Below are 17,801 nucleotides of genomic sequence, written 5' to 3' on the forward strand. Positions count from 1 at the left end.
GAAAACCCTCAGTGGTGACAACTTCAGTTTAAAAGCTTTTTCTCCTGTCATTGAGTTCTAAGAAGCCGGCTTTAGATTTACAGCTATCTCTGAAATCTACTGTACAGCTGGAATTTAAACTAGTGAAAGCCTAGCACTTGGTTTCAGGTGAAATGGGCATCTCTGAGCTGGTGTGTTTGCACAGCGATAGGGGAGCTGTGTAACATGTTCAGCGTGCTACCGCACAGCCCGTGACCGTAGCTGGGATACTTTTAAGGCAGTGGGTCGGAACTGGTCACGCATATGTTGATGATAAATTTGGAAAGATAAATTACTCTTTTTCTTCTTTCAAAACAGCCAAGTTTGGAAAAATAACACCCTACTTGGCTAGCAAAGCACTGTCAAGTTTATTATGCATTAGAGCTAACCTCCATATAGTTCTGCAGCCATACAGTTGACTCTTTGCCAGTTCTTAAAATATGTTCTGTAAACTCAGATCTTGGTCAAGTTGGCTGTGTTCCCCTTTTCCCCTCTCTATTTGAGTGTTGGGGGGTTGGTTTATTTAATTTCCCGTTTGTTTCAAGGACTTGTAACAGTTGCTTTTAAAAAAGCAAAAGAAAAAAGTTAAAGGAAGTAGAAGTTTTCAGAGGAGTCTGTACCATGATAGCTTCATGAACAGCGATGCTTGTAAGCACTTGGCAGCCTGAAGACCAGTGCTCACCAAGAAGAGCTGTTGAAACAGACCCCTGGTGCAAGCATAAAGTCTGGCTGGCTTCCAGCTTGTGGAGAGCAAAGTAGTCATATATCAGAGAGCTCTCGAAAGTTTTATAACAGATATTTCCTAATTCTCCCCCATCTCAAGGGAGAGGGGAGCGTTCCCATGCAGCCTTGTAACACAGTGTAGTGTGCTCCTAGCCAAGGCTGTTAAAATGTGCTGTGTCCATTGCCTGTGTTAGCTGTTCTGCTCACGAAGATGAAAGATGGTCCCTGTAAAGCCCTGGAGGAGGATCAGCGAGACCCGTTGGCCTTTTGCACCTTCAGGGCTGTTATCTTCCATGAGTGTTGGCAGTCACCTCCATGAACCAAACCCCCTAGCAGCATGTCAACAGATGAGAAGGATGGAGCACGGTTGTGCCTGTGACCAAAATGTGAGAGGAGGAGGCAGGATGCCCATGCTGATGTAAGCCGGCAGGTCTCCGTGAGGCCCTCCTACTTTTTACCCCATGAACGTTCCACGGGGCTGCACTGGTGGCTTGAGGGGGACTTGGCCATGCTGTGGGCATAGTCAAGGAGCTCCACTAAGCGCCTCCAAGAGTGGTTGAGGTTGGTCCAAGGCTGCCTGCTGTAAAGGGAGGGGGTGCCCCGGGGACCTCTTGGGCTCTTGTTAGGGGAGGTGTATGTTGTCCTAGCTGGGCTTGGCCCATTACATATGAAGATTCAGTTGGTTTGCAGCCAGAGTTTCATGCCTTGCATCTCCTGATGTAGTTATCTCCTCGGTCTAACTACCAGTGTTAATTGTGAGGGAGAGTTTTGCTCTCTGATCTCCTAGCCATAGGGTAAAGATGCTGCAACAGCTCAGCCTGGTCTGTTGTTGGTGTGTGTTGGGTATCTCACCATGGTGCTGGGTTAGGAAAGCAAAAGGCTGTGATTACAAGCCTAATGATGCTTGCCATATAGCCTGGCTTGCAAACAGGGAAGTCTTTATGTCCTTCCTCCATTCTCTGCTTTTACTCTTGTATTAATGTAACAACAACAACAACAAAAAGGCAGCATCTTGTGCTCCTGTTGCACTGAACTGTGTAGGCAAGTCTCAGAGTAGCTGCTGCTGTCCCTGGAGTTTCATTGAAGTGTTGGCTGAGGCACAAAATGCAAACAAGGGAGATGGATGAGAGTGGCTGGCAGAGGCAGCAAAATAAAGGGTGTGACAGAGAAACCTGAAGCTGTTGCTCACCACGAGGCACTACCAGCTTTTTTTTGGCTGGGTGGCCCTGAGCTGCTGAGGTGGGAAGCAGCAGGTCCTGCCAGGAGGGAGCTACGGTGGCCGCTGCCCACGCACTGAGCTGCGTTCAGTCTCAGGCTGCACCCCCATGTTGGGTAGGAAGGGCTCGGTGGATGAAATTAAAGACATCTGGGACCATCTCAACGCTGTGAAGCAGCTGTGAGGCCACCTGAGCCATCTAGGCTGTGGTCCCCCATGGGGTATATGCAGCACGAGTAGAAAATTGAAGTGCTTTTTTGAGGAGGGTCAGAAGGACCAGCCTTTAATTCGCTTCTGTACTCTGCATCTCCTGTCGGCTTAGTGCTTTGCTTTACCTCCCTAGTGTGTTGGAGGCAGATGCTTGCTTTGCTGTGCTTTTTCTCAGCCCAGAGTTTCTGCCCTTAGGAAACTGGCCTTAGCTGAGATGCTCAGCCAAGTCTGGATCTTCCGATGCAGAAGGGAATGGGATGGGGTGCCTGGTGTGTTGCAGGGCAGCGTGAACAGCACCAGGATTGAGATATAGAAGCAAATGCCCGCAATCAGGACGGGTGCTTTAAAGTTGGAGGGTTACTTGTTTGCTGCCGTTGTTTGTCTCCTCGGTGTAATTACCCGGCAGAGCCACACCGACAGAGCCAGTTGCTGAATTTGCCTGACCTAGTTCCTCCTGCACTGCTCAACTTGTGCCGGGTCTGTGGCCAACAGCCCCTCCCGAGCTCAGCGCCGCCTTGCTGCAGCCTCTGCTGCCAAAGGCGACTTAAATGCTGCAAAGCTGTGAAGCTTTGTGCTGCAGGGTCCTGCCTTCACATCCCCTGGCCATCAGGACGCATCGCAGGGGTACGGGATCCCTTGTGGAAAATTGCAGCGGTGCTGGGTAAGGGCACAGGCGCTGGCATCGCTTTGTTCACTTGTGCTGGGCTCACACCCAGCTAATTGCCTCCCTCGGCTTCAACAGCTTGTTGTAGGCATTTGGGTCCTTTCTTTCCCTCTAATTGCATCCTTCTTTCTCTCAGCTTTTTGTAATCACAGGTAATTATTCAATATTGTGGCTGTCTTGAGGCTATTTGATCGTAGTGTGTGTATTTGGGGGTGTCTTTGTTTAATACAAATTCTTGAAGGGGTTGGTTTGAGGGAAGAGATGTGTTGGTATCTCAAGTCTCAAATCTTCAGGTGAAACGTTGTTATCAGTCTTTAACCTCTGGAGGTTACATGTGGTTTGAACAAACCATATCCACTTTCATTTCTTGCTCTGGCTCTAAAGAATTAAAGGTGACAGTTCCTGGCTGTTGCTTTTTTTTTGGATCTGCTTTAATCTGAGTTTACAGTCTAAAGATTTGCTTAGCACAGTTAACGCTCATCTGACTATCGTCATTCTTGATCTGTGTTTTCATCAGATTCCAGACTTGTATCTCTATGACAGTAAATTCTAGTGTTGTTGCTGTGTCTGATGAGGGTTCACTGCTCTGTTCATGACTGGGCTTGTGATTTTTATCACATAAGTCCATGTTTGTGCAGCAAAAGACTTGAGTTCTTATCTGAATCGGGGGCAAAGTCTGTGTCCATGGGCACTGAAGGCAGGAGTTGGTCTTCACTAGCTGCTGAGATAGCAACCTATTCCTGCTCTGCAGTAATTGCCACCCCATTTGGACATCTGCTACAAGCTTTTATTTTTCTGATGTTTGTCAGTGTGACAAAAGCCACCATTTGAATCTGCTGGACCAAATGCAGTGTTTTGATAAACCAGTGGCCTGTCAGAGAGCTGCAGAAGGGGCTGAATCTGTCTTGCTGGTTAAAATGACTGGTCCGTGCACAAACTCTAATTGAAAAATATCAGTTTCATCCCCTCCCTGGAGCTGCAGCCACTAGTCTTTTAAACTTATTTACATCTAAAATGTAGAAGACTCAAATTCCATTATCTGAATTACATCCATCTACTTAACCTCGCGCTAGTGACCTTGCTCCCACTTGGGATAGGTCTAGGAAAACCTTCCATCTTCAGCTATGAGAGCGCTCACTGCCCTGGTTCCCAGAACCCCCCCGCCTGCTCGCTGAAGTCTCTGCTTAAATTACGCTGGCAACTGCAGGCATTGCAAATTAATCTTCTTGCAGCCATTTTCCCCCTCTATTTTTGAAATTTGACCTTGCTGTTAAAGCAGTGCTAAAACAGACATCCCTGTCCGCCAGCCTTAGGGCTGAAGGATGGTCATAAAATCCAAAGTATTGCCTGAGTAGGGAGAGCCACGGCTCGGCACTCCGGAGCGACGTGTATTGCTGCATGGATCTGTGTCAAGCCAAGGGCTGCCCAGACTCCTTGACAGCCCAGGGCAGGGCTGGATTGCATTATAGCAATGGCCAACTGGGGAACCAGGTGGCAAATAATTTTATACTATGATGGAAAATAATTCCAGGCTCAGGCTCCAAGAGACTTGTCACTTGTATAGCATTAGTCTGTTAGGCAAAGGCTGAGCTGGGCTTTAGGATCCCTTTCTTCAAACCCTTGCTCTGCTACTCAGCTACTGCATGACCTCAGGGCAGTCCTTTGGTCTCCCTGCATCTCATTTCTTTGCTTTTTGGCCCCTTTAAAGGGTAGGCAGTTCTTTCTCTGATGGGTCTTTGGGGGGGTGGGTTTTTTTTTTTTTGGTGCAGAGCCTCCCTCAGAATGGCCCCAGTCTCCTGCCACTGTTATTGTATAATGTGTATAAATAATATTATCACGGTATGTGATAGTAATTAGGGCTGGTCCACCCTGACCTGAGGCTTGCAACAGCTGGAGAGCTGTGATGGCAGCCCTGCACCTGCGGTGTCCTGTTTGTCCCCTTTGCTCAGGTCAAGACACCTTCAGCACCTTGTTTGAGAGAAGTCAGTTCAGGGAGAATCTCCTTACCCGTTTGCTCCTCAATACAGCTTCGAAGCGAATGCATTTGAAATGGAAGACATTGGCACAGCGAAACCCTTGCTGTGAATGCAAAGACTGAAACTTTGTTGCCTGAGGAAGGCAGTCCCCTTTCAGCATGTTTGGTTTCCAAAAACCCTCCACGCAGTGGTGTGTGTGATCACTTTTAATGTTTGTGGCAATGCCATAGCAGCCTAGTAAAGTAACCAGAGTTTCTTAACACTCATTTTTTAGCAACAAGTAAATAAACACAGAAGGGCAGCCTCGTAATTGCTATTGCTAATTAGTTAATGGTTGTGAGGTGCTTTGAAGATGAAAAGTGAAGAGGTACTTGGTTATTAAGTCCCAAACATCCCTGTAATGCCAACAGCAGCTATTGCTATGGGTCAGCAGAGACTTGCTGGCTGCAGTAGCTCACAGAGTGCTGCAAAGTTTTTCTTGGGGCCAGCAGCAAAGAGACGAGGGCCTTTGGACAGTTAAATCTCGATAACTTTTCTGGTACTGGTTCTGCCTTGGGGTGGAGAATGGTCTTGATGAGCTTTAAGGTCCCTTCTGGCCCTGTTTTCCCTGATTTTGTGGTCCAAGGACAGCTTTGCTGACTAGAGCCTGTCTTCCCTGCTGAGCAGGGGTTCCTTGCAGTGGCACTTTCTCACGCTTGGGTTCCCCGCCTGCCTGTGCAGGAGAGCATGGTGCTGGGATGACCTGATCTCCCGTAATCCTGCTGTCACAGTTGGACTCAGAGGCTGTTTGAGCAGATGCAATTTAGACTTAAAAAAAGGCAGCTCAGATGCATGACAAAGACTAACCTGATACAGACCTGGAAGTAACAAAGTGCCTTAAAGTTGCACCTATGTGAAGAGTTTCTGGGCTGCAATCCTTGCCCTTTTTCTTAAGCATCAACATGAAAGAGATCTGAAGGAAGGATGAACTCAAAGCTTTTTTTGTTTTTCCCCTCCTAACTTGTGATGTGCCTCTCCTCTTCTTCTAATAAAATGTCTGGGAATGCTTTGGAGGCTACTTCTGCATAGCTGTTGCCACACCTGTTGGGAAGGGGAAATTCCTCTTGGTCTGCCGCTGCAGAGCAGCCTGGGGGAGTGCTGCTGCTGCCGGAACGTTTTATTGACAAAGCTGGCAAAAAAACTTCCTTTCCAAGAAAATTGAATTATTTGTTTGTTCACTTTTGAATTTAGTCTCTGTGGGCCAGACCTGCAGCTGTGGTAAATTAGCTCAGCTCCAGATGTGCTCTATATATTTTGAGATGTCATTTCCCTGTATCTGTATGTAATTCTGTAGATCTTCCTGCTGCCCTGGTTTTGGCACTATTTCAGCCAAAGTTTCCAAACTTTCAGTCTGCTTTGTCCCCTCATTCAGCTGACAGGTCTTGTGGACAGAGGATGTGTTGGGATCTTAGAGGCAGGAGACAAGCATCATGTCCACCACCTTCACTTGCAAAAGGTCAATAAGAGAAAAAATAATCTCTGTATTCATGTGCTGGCTCATGGGCTCAGTTTTGTCCTTTATACACAGTTTGCAAGATGCAGTAGGTATAAGGGGTAGCTTTGATAACCCAAGAGCCCAAGTGTAACTGCATCTTCTACTCTTCCAGTGTTACTGCTGGTCCAAGTATAGAACCAAGACCAGTTTTTTTGCTGGTAAGAAGCTAACTTTGAAAGACTGCCCTTAAGCTCGCAAGCAGGGAAAAAAAAAAAAAAGGATCTTTGTGTAGTTTCAATGTTTTGACGTTTATCAGCTGGACACCTCTGAGGCCAGTGTGGGCATAGCGCTGCTGGGACAGGACAGGTTTTGCAGTGGTGTCAAGGCGTGGGGCTCCATGCGGTTTTTCTGAGTGCAGCACCACAGCTCTGAGGTACTTGCAAGACCTGGAGCCTGCAAGATCCGGACTGCACGGGGCGAAGGGAGCTGAGTTATGCTATCCTTGTGACTGATAAGCACTACTTATCTAGCATCAGGGGTGTGCGTACCACCTCGCAGCAAAGAACCCAGATCCCTGCCCTGAGGAGCTGGTGTGCTTCAAGCCGTAAAAATACCCTTCTCTCACCCAGCCCTGCCTCCCTGCCCCACGGCAAGTGCGTCGTGTGTTTGCGGGGTGCAGGATCAGGCCCCGAGGAGGCACGCACAGCCGGATGCGGTACCGTCCAGCGCAGCGCAATAACCGGCAGCTTTGCAAAGCAAACGGCGAGGGCGAGAGAGGCGCTGGCGGGAGGAGGAGAGGCGCTGCCATGCTGACAGCGGGTGTGGGGGGGCAGCCCAGGGGCCGCGGGGAGGGGCTCCAGCCCTGCGGGGGCGGGACGCACCGTGTCTGAGCGGTGCGGAACGCCGCGGGGCGGTGCGGAGCGCTGCGGGCACGGCTCATGCTCTGCTCTTTCCCTGCACAGGGGCAGATCGAGGTGGACAGCGAGACCGTCTTCAAGTTGGCAGCCCTGGTTCTGCAGGTAAGTGCCTGGTCTGGCTGCCGGGGACCCGCTGGGTGCTGCGCCCCCCGCACAGCCAGCCCGCTGCAGCATCCCTCGGGCGGGGGGGACGGAAAGCTGGGAAACCTGGGGAGGGGGCTCGCCTTATAGGCGAGAGGGGGAAAAACTTACGTGCAAAGCTTGAAATTGAAAAAGGGAGGGAAAGAGGAAGAACTCATCAAGGGAAGGCATTTATTTGGGTAGGCTTCCATCCACTTGTCACCTGTTCTAATTTAAATACTTTCGGGAGATCTGGGAAGAAACAAGTACAATATTGTAGCTAAATTTACTGTTATGCCTGTGAGTCTTAGAGCATACGTTTTTGATATGTCTGTTATGTTGAAATATGCGATGTCAGTTTTTCCTTTATCAAGTTTTGTTGTACTCAAGAGTTAAACTCTTATTTTAATTTTTTTAAACAAAAATACAGATTTTGATATTAACGTTAAAACAAGGGGGTTATTTACTGCTTTTTAAGAAATAAAATTTGACCTTTAAAACACCGGGATTTTTCCTTGTTGCGCTGTTGGTGACAAAATGTCACCAACACTGACACTACAGCAAAGCTGCAGCGGCTCAAGCTGCCCCAACTGTTTTCATCTCGAGCGAGTGGCGTTTGCTCAGCTACCGACCCCCCTGCAAAGCCAGCCTGTCCCTGGCCGCGGCCAGCTGGAGAGAGCGCTGTATTTTGCTGCTTGTACAGTAAAAGTGATATCGGATTTGCAATATGAAATTCATCCCTGTTTTGGTTGCTGTTTTACTTACGGTGTAGTTGGATTATCTGTAGCTGGAAGTGTAAAGGGCCAAGTTCTGTGCCTGCTTGCAGGCAGCCTCCGTGCTCTGCGCCGAGTGGAACTGGGGTCAGGATGCGGCTGCAGAGCTGTGGGAGTGGGGAAGTGAACAATGCTGGGAAAAGCAAGGACTTTTGAAGAGATCATGTTTTAATTCTGTCACTGTTTTTCAATTGTAGGAAGCTAAAGGGGACTATTCCAGGTAATAACATTTTTCCTTTCTAATACTGGTGTGCTTGATGGATGTGTTTTTCTGTGTTGGCATTGTATTGCAAACAATCAAAAATGGGGGTAAAGTCCAGCGGCCAGCAGTGGCTGAAGAAAGTGAAATGCGCTGCTGGGCTGGATAACATCTGAGTCTGCAGGGTGAGTAATCCCTTTTGTGAGCAGGCTCTGAGTCAAAACGCTTTTTCAGGCTGTCCTGCTTTGCTCCCCTCCCCGAACACGGGTGCCAAAGCGGAATGGCGAGGAAGTTCCCCCTCTTTCCTACCCCAGAAAGGCTGTGCTTTGCACTGTGGCTTGTGCCCGTGTGGGCAGCCCTGCCCGTAGCGCCGCAGCACGTGCAGGGACGTGGAGCCCGTCAGCTGCCGGTGCCGGAGGTCAATGAGCTGCTTGCTTCGGCAGCTGCCCCTCGGAGCCTCTCCCTGCTCGTGCCTGACCCCACAGTTGTGTTGTAGCTGGTGTGCGACCCGGTTGCTGAGCTTTAGCTGTCCAAAGCTGTATCATCAGCTTGGGCTTGCCCTTGGAGATGGCTTTCTACCACGCACTGGTTATGCTAACTGGCTGCGGGGAGGGGGTGGGGTCGCACCCCGACCTGTTAGAGCCAGGGGAAAAGACCTTCTATTAGGAACAGCTCACTAAGCAAATAAAAAATCAGAGGGTTGGCTCTGGTCAGGTTAATATTTGACTACTTGCTGAGTTTCCATATGGGAAGAGAGGTGTGTTTTGTGCTTTAGCTACAATGGCTTTCAAGAACCGTGCTTTGAAACGGCTCGGTGAAGAGCTATCTGCCCAAACACGGGGAGCAAGTCACATCTGACTGCCAAAGTGACGTGACTCTCTTTTCCTTCAGTGTGCAGTTGTCAAGTGAGTGCCAGTCCTCCTGCCTGAGACCCTTTCTTCTCTAGGTGCCAGTCCTTCTCCGCTGATGGACATGCTCTGTGAAGTCCATCACAACCTCCTTCTTTTTGTTGGCATGCTGTCATGCCTGCAGGGAGGAAAAGATGTCCTTGTGACTGAGATCAACCGGGTGGGCTGGCTGCAGAGACAATTTCTGTTTGTGTTCACGTGTAGACCTGCTTTGTGACCCACAGTATATTGCTTATAGCTGCAGCATGCTGTATTTTTCTCCAGAAAAACTGCTCATCTTGCCTGATCTCACAGGGACACCCTATGATGCCCCAAGCTTAACTCAGTTTAGGCACAGATCACCAGACAACTGCTGTTCACTTTACAAGAACGAACTTGTTAAGCTGTAGCAGCTGGTGGCACATGCTGTCAATTCTCAAGAAAAGGGGTTAAGGTTAAAAACTCTCTTTGTGGTGAAAACCTCCCTTACGTGGCTTAAACTTAGCACTGACTCCTTATCATTTGCCATAAATAGGTTTGTAAGCATTGCTTCACATGCCCAAGATCTGGGTCTGTGGTTATTTTCCGTGCCTCTGCGGACATATTGCAAGGAGTGGATTGCCCATGGTTACCTTCAGAAGTATTTAAAGAAAACTGGAGGGAAGAATACTCTGCCCACAAGTGTGATTTTCAAGCATAGCTCTTCCCCTAACAGTTGCATGAAAATAGCCTCAGCAATTGTTTCCTCTGTTAAACAAAACATATGTTATGCCTCCGTAGCAAATGAGCACAGCCAGCTGTCCCAGGGCTAGCGAGCACACCAGGAGTGAAGGAATTTCATTTTATGTGTCACAAGTGGTCCTTTGGGCTACTGCTGATAAAGCACTAGCTTAATTACCAGCATATCTTAACAAAGATACTGCAGGACTGGCCTCCCCTGCCACGCTTGCTGTGATACAAGGCACAGGTTCTTGCAGCAGTGCCACTTGTGCGCGTGGTCGCCTCCGTTTGCTGTGGCCGGGGTTGGTGCATGCGTTGTTTGCTGTTGTCTGGCCATTCCGCCTTGAATCACTTTTCGGAATGTGACTCTTGCACCATTTCTGCTTACGTGAGAGCACACAAGTTCCTTTTTTGTTTTATATCGGATTAGTGTGGAGTGAATGCAGGTAAATACAGGAATTGCCTGAAGTCCTAGAGATTAGCTTTCTGGAAGTGAAAAAATGGGCCAGTCCGGACAACGCTGGTGATCTCTGCTTGGCTGATTTTTCATACATCCCCCAGGGAGCTTTTCCATGGGGACACGTCCAGTAGTGGGGTCACAGTGTGGCATGCCCACTGGCTTTAACTGGGAACAGGCAGGTCGGTATCAGGGTCCAAACGCTTCAAACTCCTGCGGCTCTGCAGTAACCCCTTTCCCAATCCGCTGCTCAAATTCTCAGATAAAGTCTTGATGGCAGAGAGCAGCAATCTCCTGAGAAACACCCTCCCCTGTGCCGTGCTGAGTGGGTGAGCACATTCTTTTGAAATCTGTTTATTTTCAGTGAGCAAACCTCATGCATGGGCACTCGGAGAAAGTAAAAACTTTTGATTTCCGCACCACAAAGGTCACTCTGGAGGGACTTCACACCGGCAGCATGAAAATATCAGGGTCTTTGGGGTTTGGCTCTTGCAGGTGGTTTACAGTAGGACCCTGGGGTCCTGAGCTGGGCTGTTCAGAGAAGAGTATGCACCTTATCGTTTGGAGAGAGGCTTTATGCAAGGTAAACCACCCAAGTCCTGCTTTGAGAGGACCCTGGCTTTTAAGACATCTTGATAAAACTGAAGTACGTGCTTCAGAATTGTACCCACAGCATGTCCATTGCACATGTGCCTGGTCTGGACAGCTCTGGTTTCCCAAAGGCAGTCTGAAATGACTGTGGACTGCAGGAGGAATGATTAATGAAGGTGGTGGTGGATCACGGTTGGTATAGCTCACCGCACACCCGGTTTCTTTTCCTGTTTACTGAACTGGCAATCCCAGGCAAAGTAATTACCCCCTGTATGTGATGAAGAACACGTTGCAGGGGCACTCGGGGCAGCATTCCTTTGCCCCTTGCATGGGACAGTGTTGGGGCTGCCATGGGCAGAGCAGTTCCTCCCGAGAGTCTTGCAGCTCTGGTGTTCCTGGCAAGCCTGGGATGCTCCAAGTCTGTGGCTCTCGTGCCCAGTGCTTGCACAGGAAGGCAGTTTTGCTCGAGAGGAGGGATGTAACGCTTTGCTCATGTTTGTTTTTCACAACTCGTGTATGGCTTCTAGCTGGCTGCTTCTCTGTTTAAATGAATTCCCATCAGTTCTTCTCTAGCTCCTGTAATAAGATCCTCAAGCAAAGTATTAGTCATTAAAAGCAGTTTTGAAACTCTGCATTAGTTAATTGCGCTCCTCTGCTTGTATTTGCACATGAAACAGAAAAAGCTGCAAGCCTGGTTTTACAAAATTGTGATTTTTAAACTATGCAAGAGTTCTAGAAGGAGAATTTGATTCAAGTTGCAGCTTCTGGCATGGCTCAATTTTTTTGGGAAAAAAGTCCATATTCTATCAATTTTTGAAATTTTATTTAAATTTTAAAGAAAGCTAATCTCTTGGCAGGCAAGCAAAACAATAGATCAGTCTGGTAATTATTCATTGTGTAAATATACAACATAGAGTTCCTGCCTCCTTGGGAAACAAATGATTTAGCTGTATTTAGTTTACAGACGAAGTATCTGCCCTCGAATATGCTGTACAATAACAGTATATAGTATCATTTTTCTTAGTGGTTTGATGAAAGAGACAGTTTATAACTGAGACTTCCTAAATACTGTCCTTCTAGCATTAGAAAAATGTTTATTAAAGTCAGAGTAGCTACAGGGACTGTGTAAGGGAGGTAACTTTTTAAAAGTTTTTCTGACTGGTAATCCTGGATCGTATTTTCTCCCGTAACATTTCCAGGACTGAAACCCAGCCGTGCTCCCTGAAAGTTAATTAAATTGCTGGAGGAGGGCTTCCATTTTCTTTAAATAGCTGACACATTCAATTTTGATTCTGGCCTGTGGGCTGCAAAGATAACTCCCGACTGGTATAACATAACACAGACTAAATAATGAATTCCTGATAGCTGACATGTGCGAGGCACCAGGTTTATCATTATGTGGGTGATAAATGCCGTTTGTAAAAGGAAAAGGTTTGTGTGAAAGATACCTCTGCAAACTGCAGCTATGGAGCAATTGGTTCAGAGACTCCTGAATTTAAAAACTTTACTGAGGAAAAAATGAAGTGCCTGGTCTTGGTGCAGAAAACTGGTATTAACAGCTTGCTCCTAATTAAGAGTGTATCTCACTATTAGATTTTTGAGTAGCATTTACTGGGGAAGATGACTGTTTTGCCAAACAATTTGGAAAACCTTTTGGTAGGAAAGAATGTGTAAATGGTAACGCGGGCAGTGCTGGCAAATAGCTGCTTGAAAGAAGTTAGTAATTCTCTGATAACAAAGCACCTGTTCGCTATACTGCTTACCCCAAGATTAAGGTAGCTTCAGATGGAGGACACACCTGAGATTTTCTAGCGGTGGCTTGTCCAGCCTGTTTTTGGAAATCTCACCAGGTCCATATGACCAGAACTCCATGTGTGGCCATGTCCAGGGCTGGGGTCGGAGCAGAAAGACAAATTTGGACCAAAGCTCCCAGTTGTTCCTACTCCCCTCTCTCCGGTTTGCATCCTGGAGAGGTCTCAGAGGGCTCAAGGTGGGTCCGTGTGGCATGGATGGAGCCCACCTAGTGTGTCCCAGCACTAAGAGGTGCTCAGGCGATGGGGCCAGGCTAGAGCTGACCTAAAGAAAGCCCTGAAATGGGTACAGTGTGGGTGTCTGGTCCCCTTTTGCTCCACAGACCTGCTCCCCTTCCGCTGCCCTGTTGGTGAAGGAGACCAGTTGTGAGCTGTTCACTGGAAGCTCTTTTCCAGAGCCACTGCGTTTGGGGATGACTTACAAGGAGATGCCCGTGCTGGTCTGACGCAGGGAGGCTGAAGACCTGAGCATGGTCTAGGTGCCTCTCTCAGCTGCCAAGGATTTCCTTCTACATGTAACAGTGGGTGATAGAAAAGAGGTGTTGGCTCACCATAGGGTTCGCTCTTAGGGCATCCATCTGGTGCCTGTTATAAGTAGCACTGTGGTTTAGGTTTTGATTTTCTTTTCCATGCACTGATATTTACAGAGGCTTTCTCTAGTGTAAGCCACAGCTCCCCGTGGGCTGTGTCTGCCTTGCTGTAAATCAGTGCTCGGCACTGGTGCTGGGGTTGTGCTCCTGGTGCGCCACGGCTGCTTGTTTGCCAAGTGAGTCATGGTGTGTTTTGCCTTTCAGCTTTGACTCTGCACGCTTTTTCTTTAAAAATCTTTGCCAGGTGCTTGCTCCATGAACCATTAACTCTGTCTCTGTCAAACCCAGCTGCGCGCTTTCCTGAGCTCACACTTTTGCAATAAACAACTAATTTGAAAGAAGATGAGCGAAGATTTATTAACTTGGGGCCTGTTCGCTGAGGGGGGTGATTATTTATTTCACTTTATTTGGGAAGGTCTAATGAACCAAGGTAGTAAATTAGCAAGTTTAAGGAAAGTTATGTTTGCTATTTATTTCATACAATGATGACAAATCCGCTACTTGACAGATATCAGATACCCACTTCCCCAAAGAGCGCTCTGCTTAACTGAATTTTATATCCTCTTCAAAGAAAGCTGGCTGAAACTAGTAATTTTTCTCTAGCAGTGTGCAAATCTTGCTTTTCTTCTCAAGTCACTGCAGTTTGGTTTTTGGGTGCCATGAGGAATGGGTGGCTGAGGCAAGGCAGTGGGCAAAGGGCAGGGGGGGGAAGGAGCTGCTGAACATCATCCCTGAGCATTTAGGCAGCAGTTCTGAGGTGAAAATGTTCTCTCTTGGTGTGTTACTTTTCAATAAAAAGTGGAAGTTCACTGTGTAAACTAGGTGTAATTGTGAAAAAAATATGGAGTTAAGACCCTAATTTTCTGCTAGACTTTTTAACAGCAAGAGGTGGTTTTTTCTACTGGTGCGACTTGTAGATTCAGTTCAGGGCAGACCAAAGCATACATAGTCATTGCAATTATGTTATTTTAATGGGATTTTTTACCATTTCCTATTTTACAGCAGTTCTGTAAGGACTGTCGAGGAATTGCTTCTCAAATAGCAGATGAATTAGGTGGAAGCACTGTGGGTGAAATGAGCAAAAAGAATTAGATGAAGCAGGGAAAAAAGGATGTTTTCAGTAACTTAATAATCTGATCTCATGGGATTTACTGCTTATGTATGGCAGTGTAACTTTTAATATCAATACATAATGATGGTGATTTGGTGAGGTACATGCACTTACAGATTTCATATGTGTGACATTCATACAGTTTCTTGAGGGGCAGCAAAGAGGTGGTTGTGTTTTGTCCTCTTTAATTGTCCCTCCACAGTCTTTTCTTTATTTTCTGTTAAGGCACTTTTAACTCAGAGAGGCAGTGCTGTAGTGGTACAACCCAGCCCCCTAGAGAGGGCTTCTGCGTGTGCTCTGCATCCCAAGCAGGTAGGAGACAAGGCAAGCATGGTGCCAGAAAAATTCATTATCCCCTAAGCTGCGTCCTGTGCAGGGGACAATGTTGCTGTCGTAGTTGTTAGCCTTGGAGTAGCGTCATGGCATCCGCAGCCTTAGGTGAAACATGCTGTCCTCCTTGTCCCTAAACATTCCCTCAAACACAGGTTCAGCATTAAAACACATTGCTTTTTCCTGTTGTAAAATTAAATTTCATGGCTTTTGCATTATAAGGTATTCAACTCCTTTCTGTTGAAAATCAGGAAAACTTTGGTCTACTGAGAGCTTTTCCAGTCTTGCACCATCAGCTGTGAGCAGGAATTTGGGCTCTGGTCTGACTCCAAACAACATCCTTGCTTTAAAAAAGCAAAAATAAATATCTCTTGCTTTTCCTTCCCATGGTGGTTGGGATGTATCACGTGGGGTGTAATTTGTGCTTTGAGGAAATGGAACGACAACTTTTCAGTCTCAGCTTTTTTGCTTTTGCAGATTTGTGAGGCCTTTATCATTATTTGGATACGTTATTTTTCTTGTGGTTCCATGTATCTCTGTATCAGCATGCAGGGCTGTGATAACAAGCTTTACACTGTGCTGCTGTAGTCAGACATGCGAAAACCCCACCGCTAATATGGCTAAGCTGACTTTTGTGTGAACAGGAAGAAAGCCTGAACATTAGAAATAACAGTCTGTTGTTGTGAGGAAGGGTTTGGGATCCTTCAAGCGTTGTATCAACTGGGAATAGTCATCTTTGGCTCTGCAGTAAATCCCCAGGTAAAGCAGAGCTGTTCTGCTTCCCGTCTGGTCTGAGAGCAGCACTGCCAGCACGTGCCGTTGGTACGGCTGAGCAGCTCTGGGAACGTGGATGTACTGCGCCAGATCCATGGGACTGCGGGCCATCACTGGTGGGAGCTGTGGTGTGCAAGGACCAGAGGGTTTTATCCTCAGAATATTCATATTTCACAGCAAGAGCTGTAAAAGAAGACTTGAGAATTTAGGGCAGATTCAGGTCACAGGTTTTCTGTAGCTTCTTTCTTGAACCTTCTTCTAGTTCAAGGAGAACTGCTTCCTTGGAACCCCATTCCTCAACTGCAAAGTGTATATATGAATTTCCCAGAGCCAGGGTGGCTCTGGGAGCAGGTCATGTTCGCATTTGTCCAGTCCCCATGTCCCAGGCAGAGAGGTGCATGCATACAGCTGATCTGAGAAATGTTGCTTTTTCCTTGGTGCTTTTGATCCATCTTCCAAAAGCCAATGAGCAGGGTCACCAGACCCCCGTGAGAACAGTAGGCACTGCTGCTGCCTTCTGAGTTGGACAGGGCTCAGGAAGCAGAAAAATTATCCTAAAGGAGCAGGGCTGGAGCTGGAGGTCAGGTCTGGAGGTCCAAGGCTATGGTCCAGCCTGTGCCGAGTGTGGGAGAGGGATGCCCAGCCCCAGCCACGCTGTGTGTTTGTTGCGGGTCCCTCTGGAGCTGTGAAAGTAAAGCTGTTGGTGCAGCACAGCATGGGAACCCACAGCACGGCTGCAGCGTAGATGCATGACAAACCTGGCATTGAAAAAGCCATCTGCACTGCTTATCGTGTTCCTTTTCACGTATGGGGTTTGGAAGGCTCTTAAAAATGCTCCTTCAAATACCTCTGTGAGCAGGCGGCCCCTATCTGGTGTTCAAGTGGCAGACTTTGCAGCCCTGCCCCAGCAAAGCTCCCTGCTGGCCGGGGGGGCAACGTTTGGGCTCCGGCTGTCCCATGCCAATGGGAGCCCCTTGTTCGTGGTCTTTCCAGATCCTGGTCTTCCTTCAATAGAAAAATAACTTTCTTGAGTGTGCCAGCAGACCATAAACTGAAAGGTTGGGAAATGATGGGAAACGTCTGGCATTTGTCACAAAAGAGGATTTGTCAGAGAGCCTGTTTTCAAAATCCTGCTGCCAAGTTCCTGCTGCTCCAACATACTCAAAAGCTGCTAAATCCATCGGCTCTCCCCATACCCTCCCTGCTCTCTCTTCCACCCCCAGTCTTTTTTTCTTTTGCATTTTTAACCCTGTGCATTTTTCCCCCCACTCCACTGCCTTGCTGCTTCCTCCTCCCACCTGTTCCTCGTGGTACCCTGAAAGGCAGTCCAGCCTCCATGGGAGTGTGAGGTTGCCACGCTCTGCCCTTCCATTTATTTTTAAACAAAACAACAGCCTACAGGGAAGTCACCTGTTGCTGGAGCAGTCCAGCTGCAGAGTGATGGTCCGTGTTGCCCTCTCTCGTCTGTGAACATATGGAATGGGAGCACCTTGGAGGCTTTGGTGATGCTATCCTAAGCCTGGTCACTTTAGAAAGTCACTTTAGGACCGGGCTGGGGTATGGGCAGCAACATGGGATGTTCTTGTACCGTTACAGCATTGCTTGTAATCAGATAGCAGAGGAATTCACTGGTTATCCTGGAGAAATAGGGCCATTACTAACATCATCTGAGTAACCTGACCAGCCCTCTGAAAACTTAAGATTGTCAAGCTTTCAAGTGTCTAGTCTAATTGTGTGCTGTTTCTGTGTATTTATTTCGCTAGCTCTAAATATAACAAAAAGATTTTGAAGCATCTTGATGATGCAGGGTAATATTGTATTGTCCTTTAGCTGTGAAGCTCCACATTGCCTTGTATCTCTCATGCAATTCTCAGAATCATTTGCTGATTTGTAGGTGTCCATGAAATAACTTTCAGGTTAACTTAGGAGGTTGGTCGATAACTTTTAAAAACAAGGCTACTCTAAGTTCTGTCTATGGTGTGCTTAAAATTCATTTTAAGAATTAACCGAACATAAAATTGTGACATTTAGAAAGACTCAGGAGTGACTTATTCTAACGATCACGTAGCAACACAAGAGTAAGTATTTGTGTGAGGTCAGGAGGCTTCGAGAGTAGAGCACAACCACTATGCAGTGAGTGCACTTTCCCCAGTGATAAATTCCTACCTTATAAAGTGTTATGACCTTGATTTAGCAGAGGCAGACACACCTGCCATCACTTTAGTCAGTTAAAAGTTGTC

General features: G+C 47.3%; 1 protein-coding gene across 5 annotated transcripts in view; it reads left to right on the forward strand.

Moving 5' to 3' along the window:
- The window catches only part of FRMD4B (FERM domain containing 4B), a 138,471-nt gene that overhangs the window by 85,785 nt on the left and 34,885 nt on the right, over positions 1 to 17,801 (forward strand). For all 5 annotated transcript variants that reach the window (XM_056336309.1, XM_056336306.1, XM_056336308.1 and 2 more), the window contains 2 exons: positions 7,244 to 7,300; positions 8,289 to 8,311. In XM_056336309.1, coding sequence (XP_056192284.1) covers positions 7,244 to 7,300; positions 8,289 to 8,311 — 80 coding nt within the window. The remainder of the gene's footprint in view (positions 1 to 7,243; positions 7,301 to 8,288; positions 8,312 to 17,801) is intronic.

This window comes from Falco biarmicus, chromosome 4, assembly GCF_023638135.1.
Source record: "Falco biarmicus isolate bFalBia1 chromosome 4, bFalBia1.pri, whole genome shotgun sequence".
Lineage (NCBI taxonomy): Eukaryota > Metazoa > Chordata > Aves > Falconiformes > Falconidae > Falco > Falco biarmicus.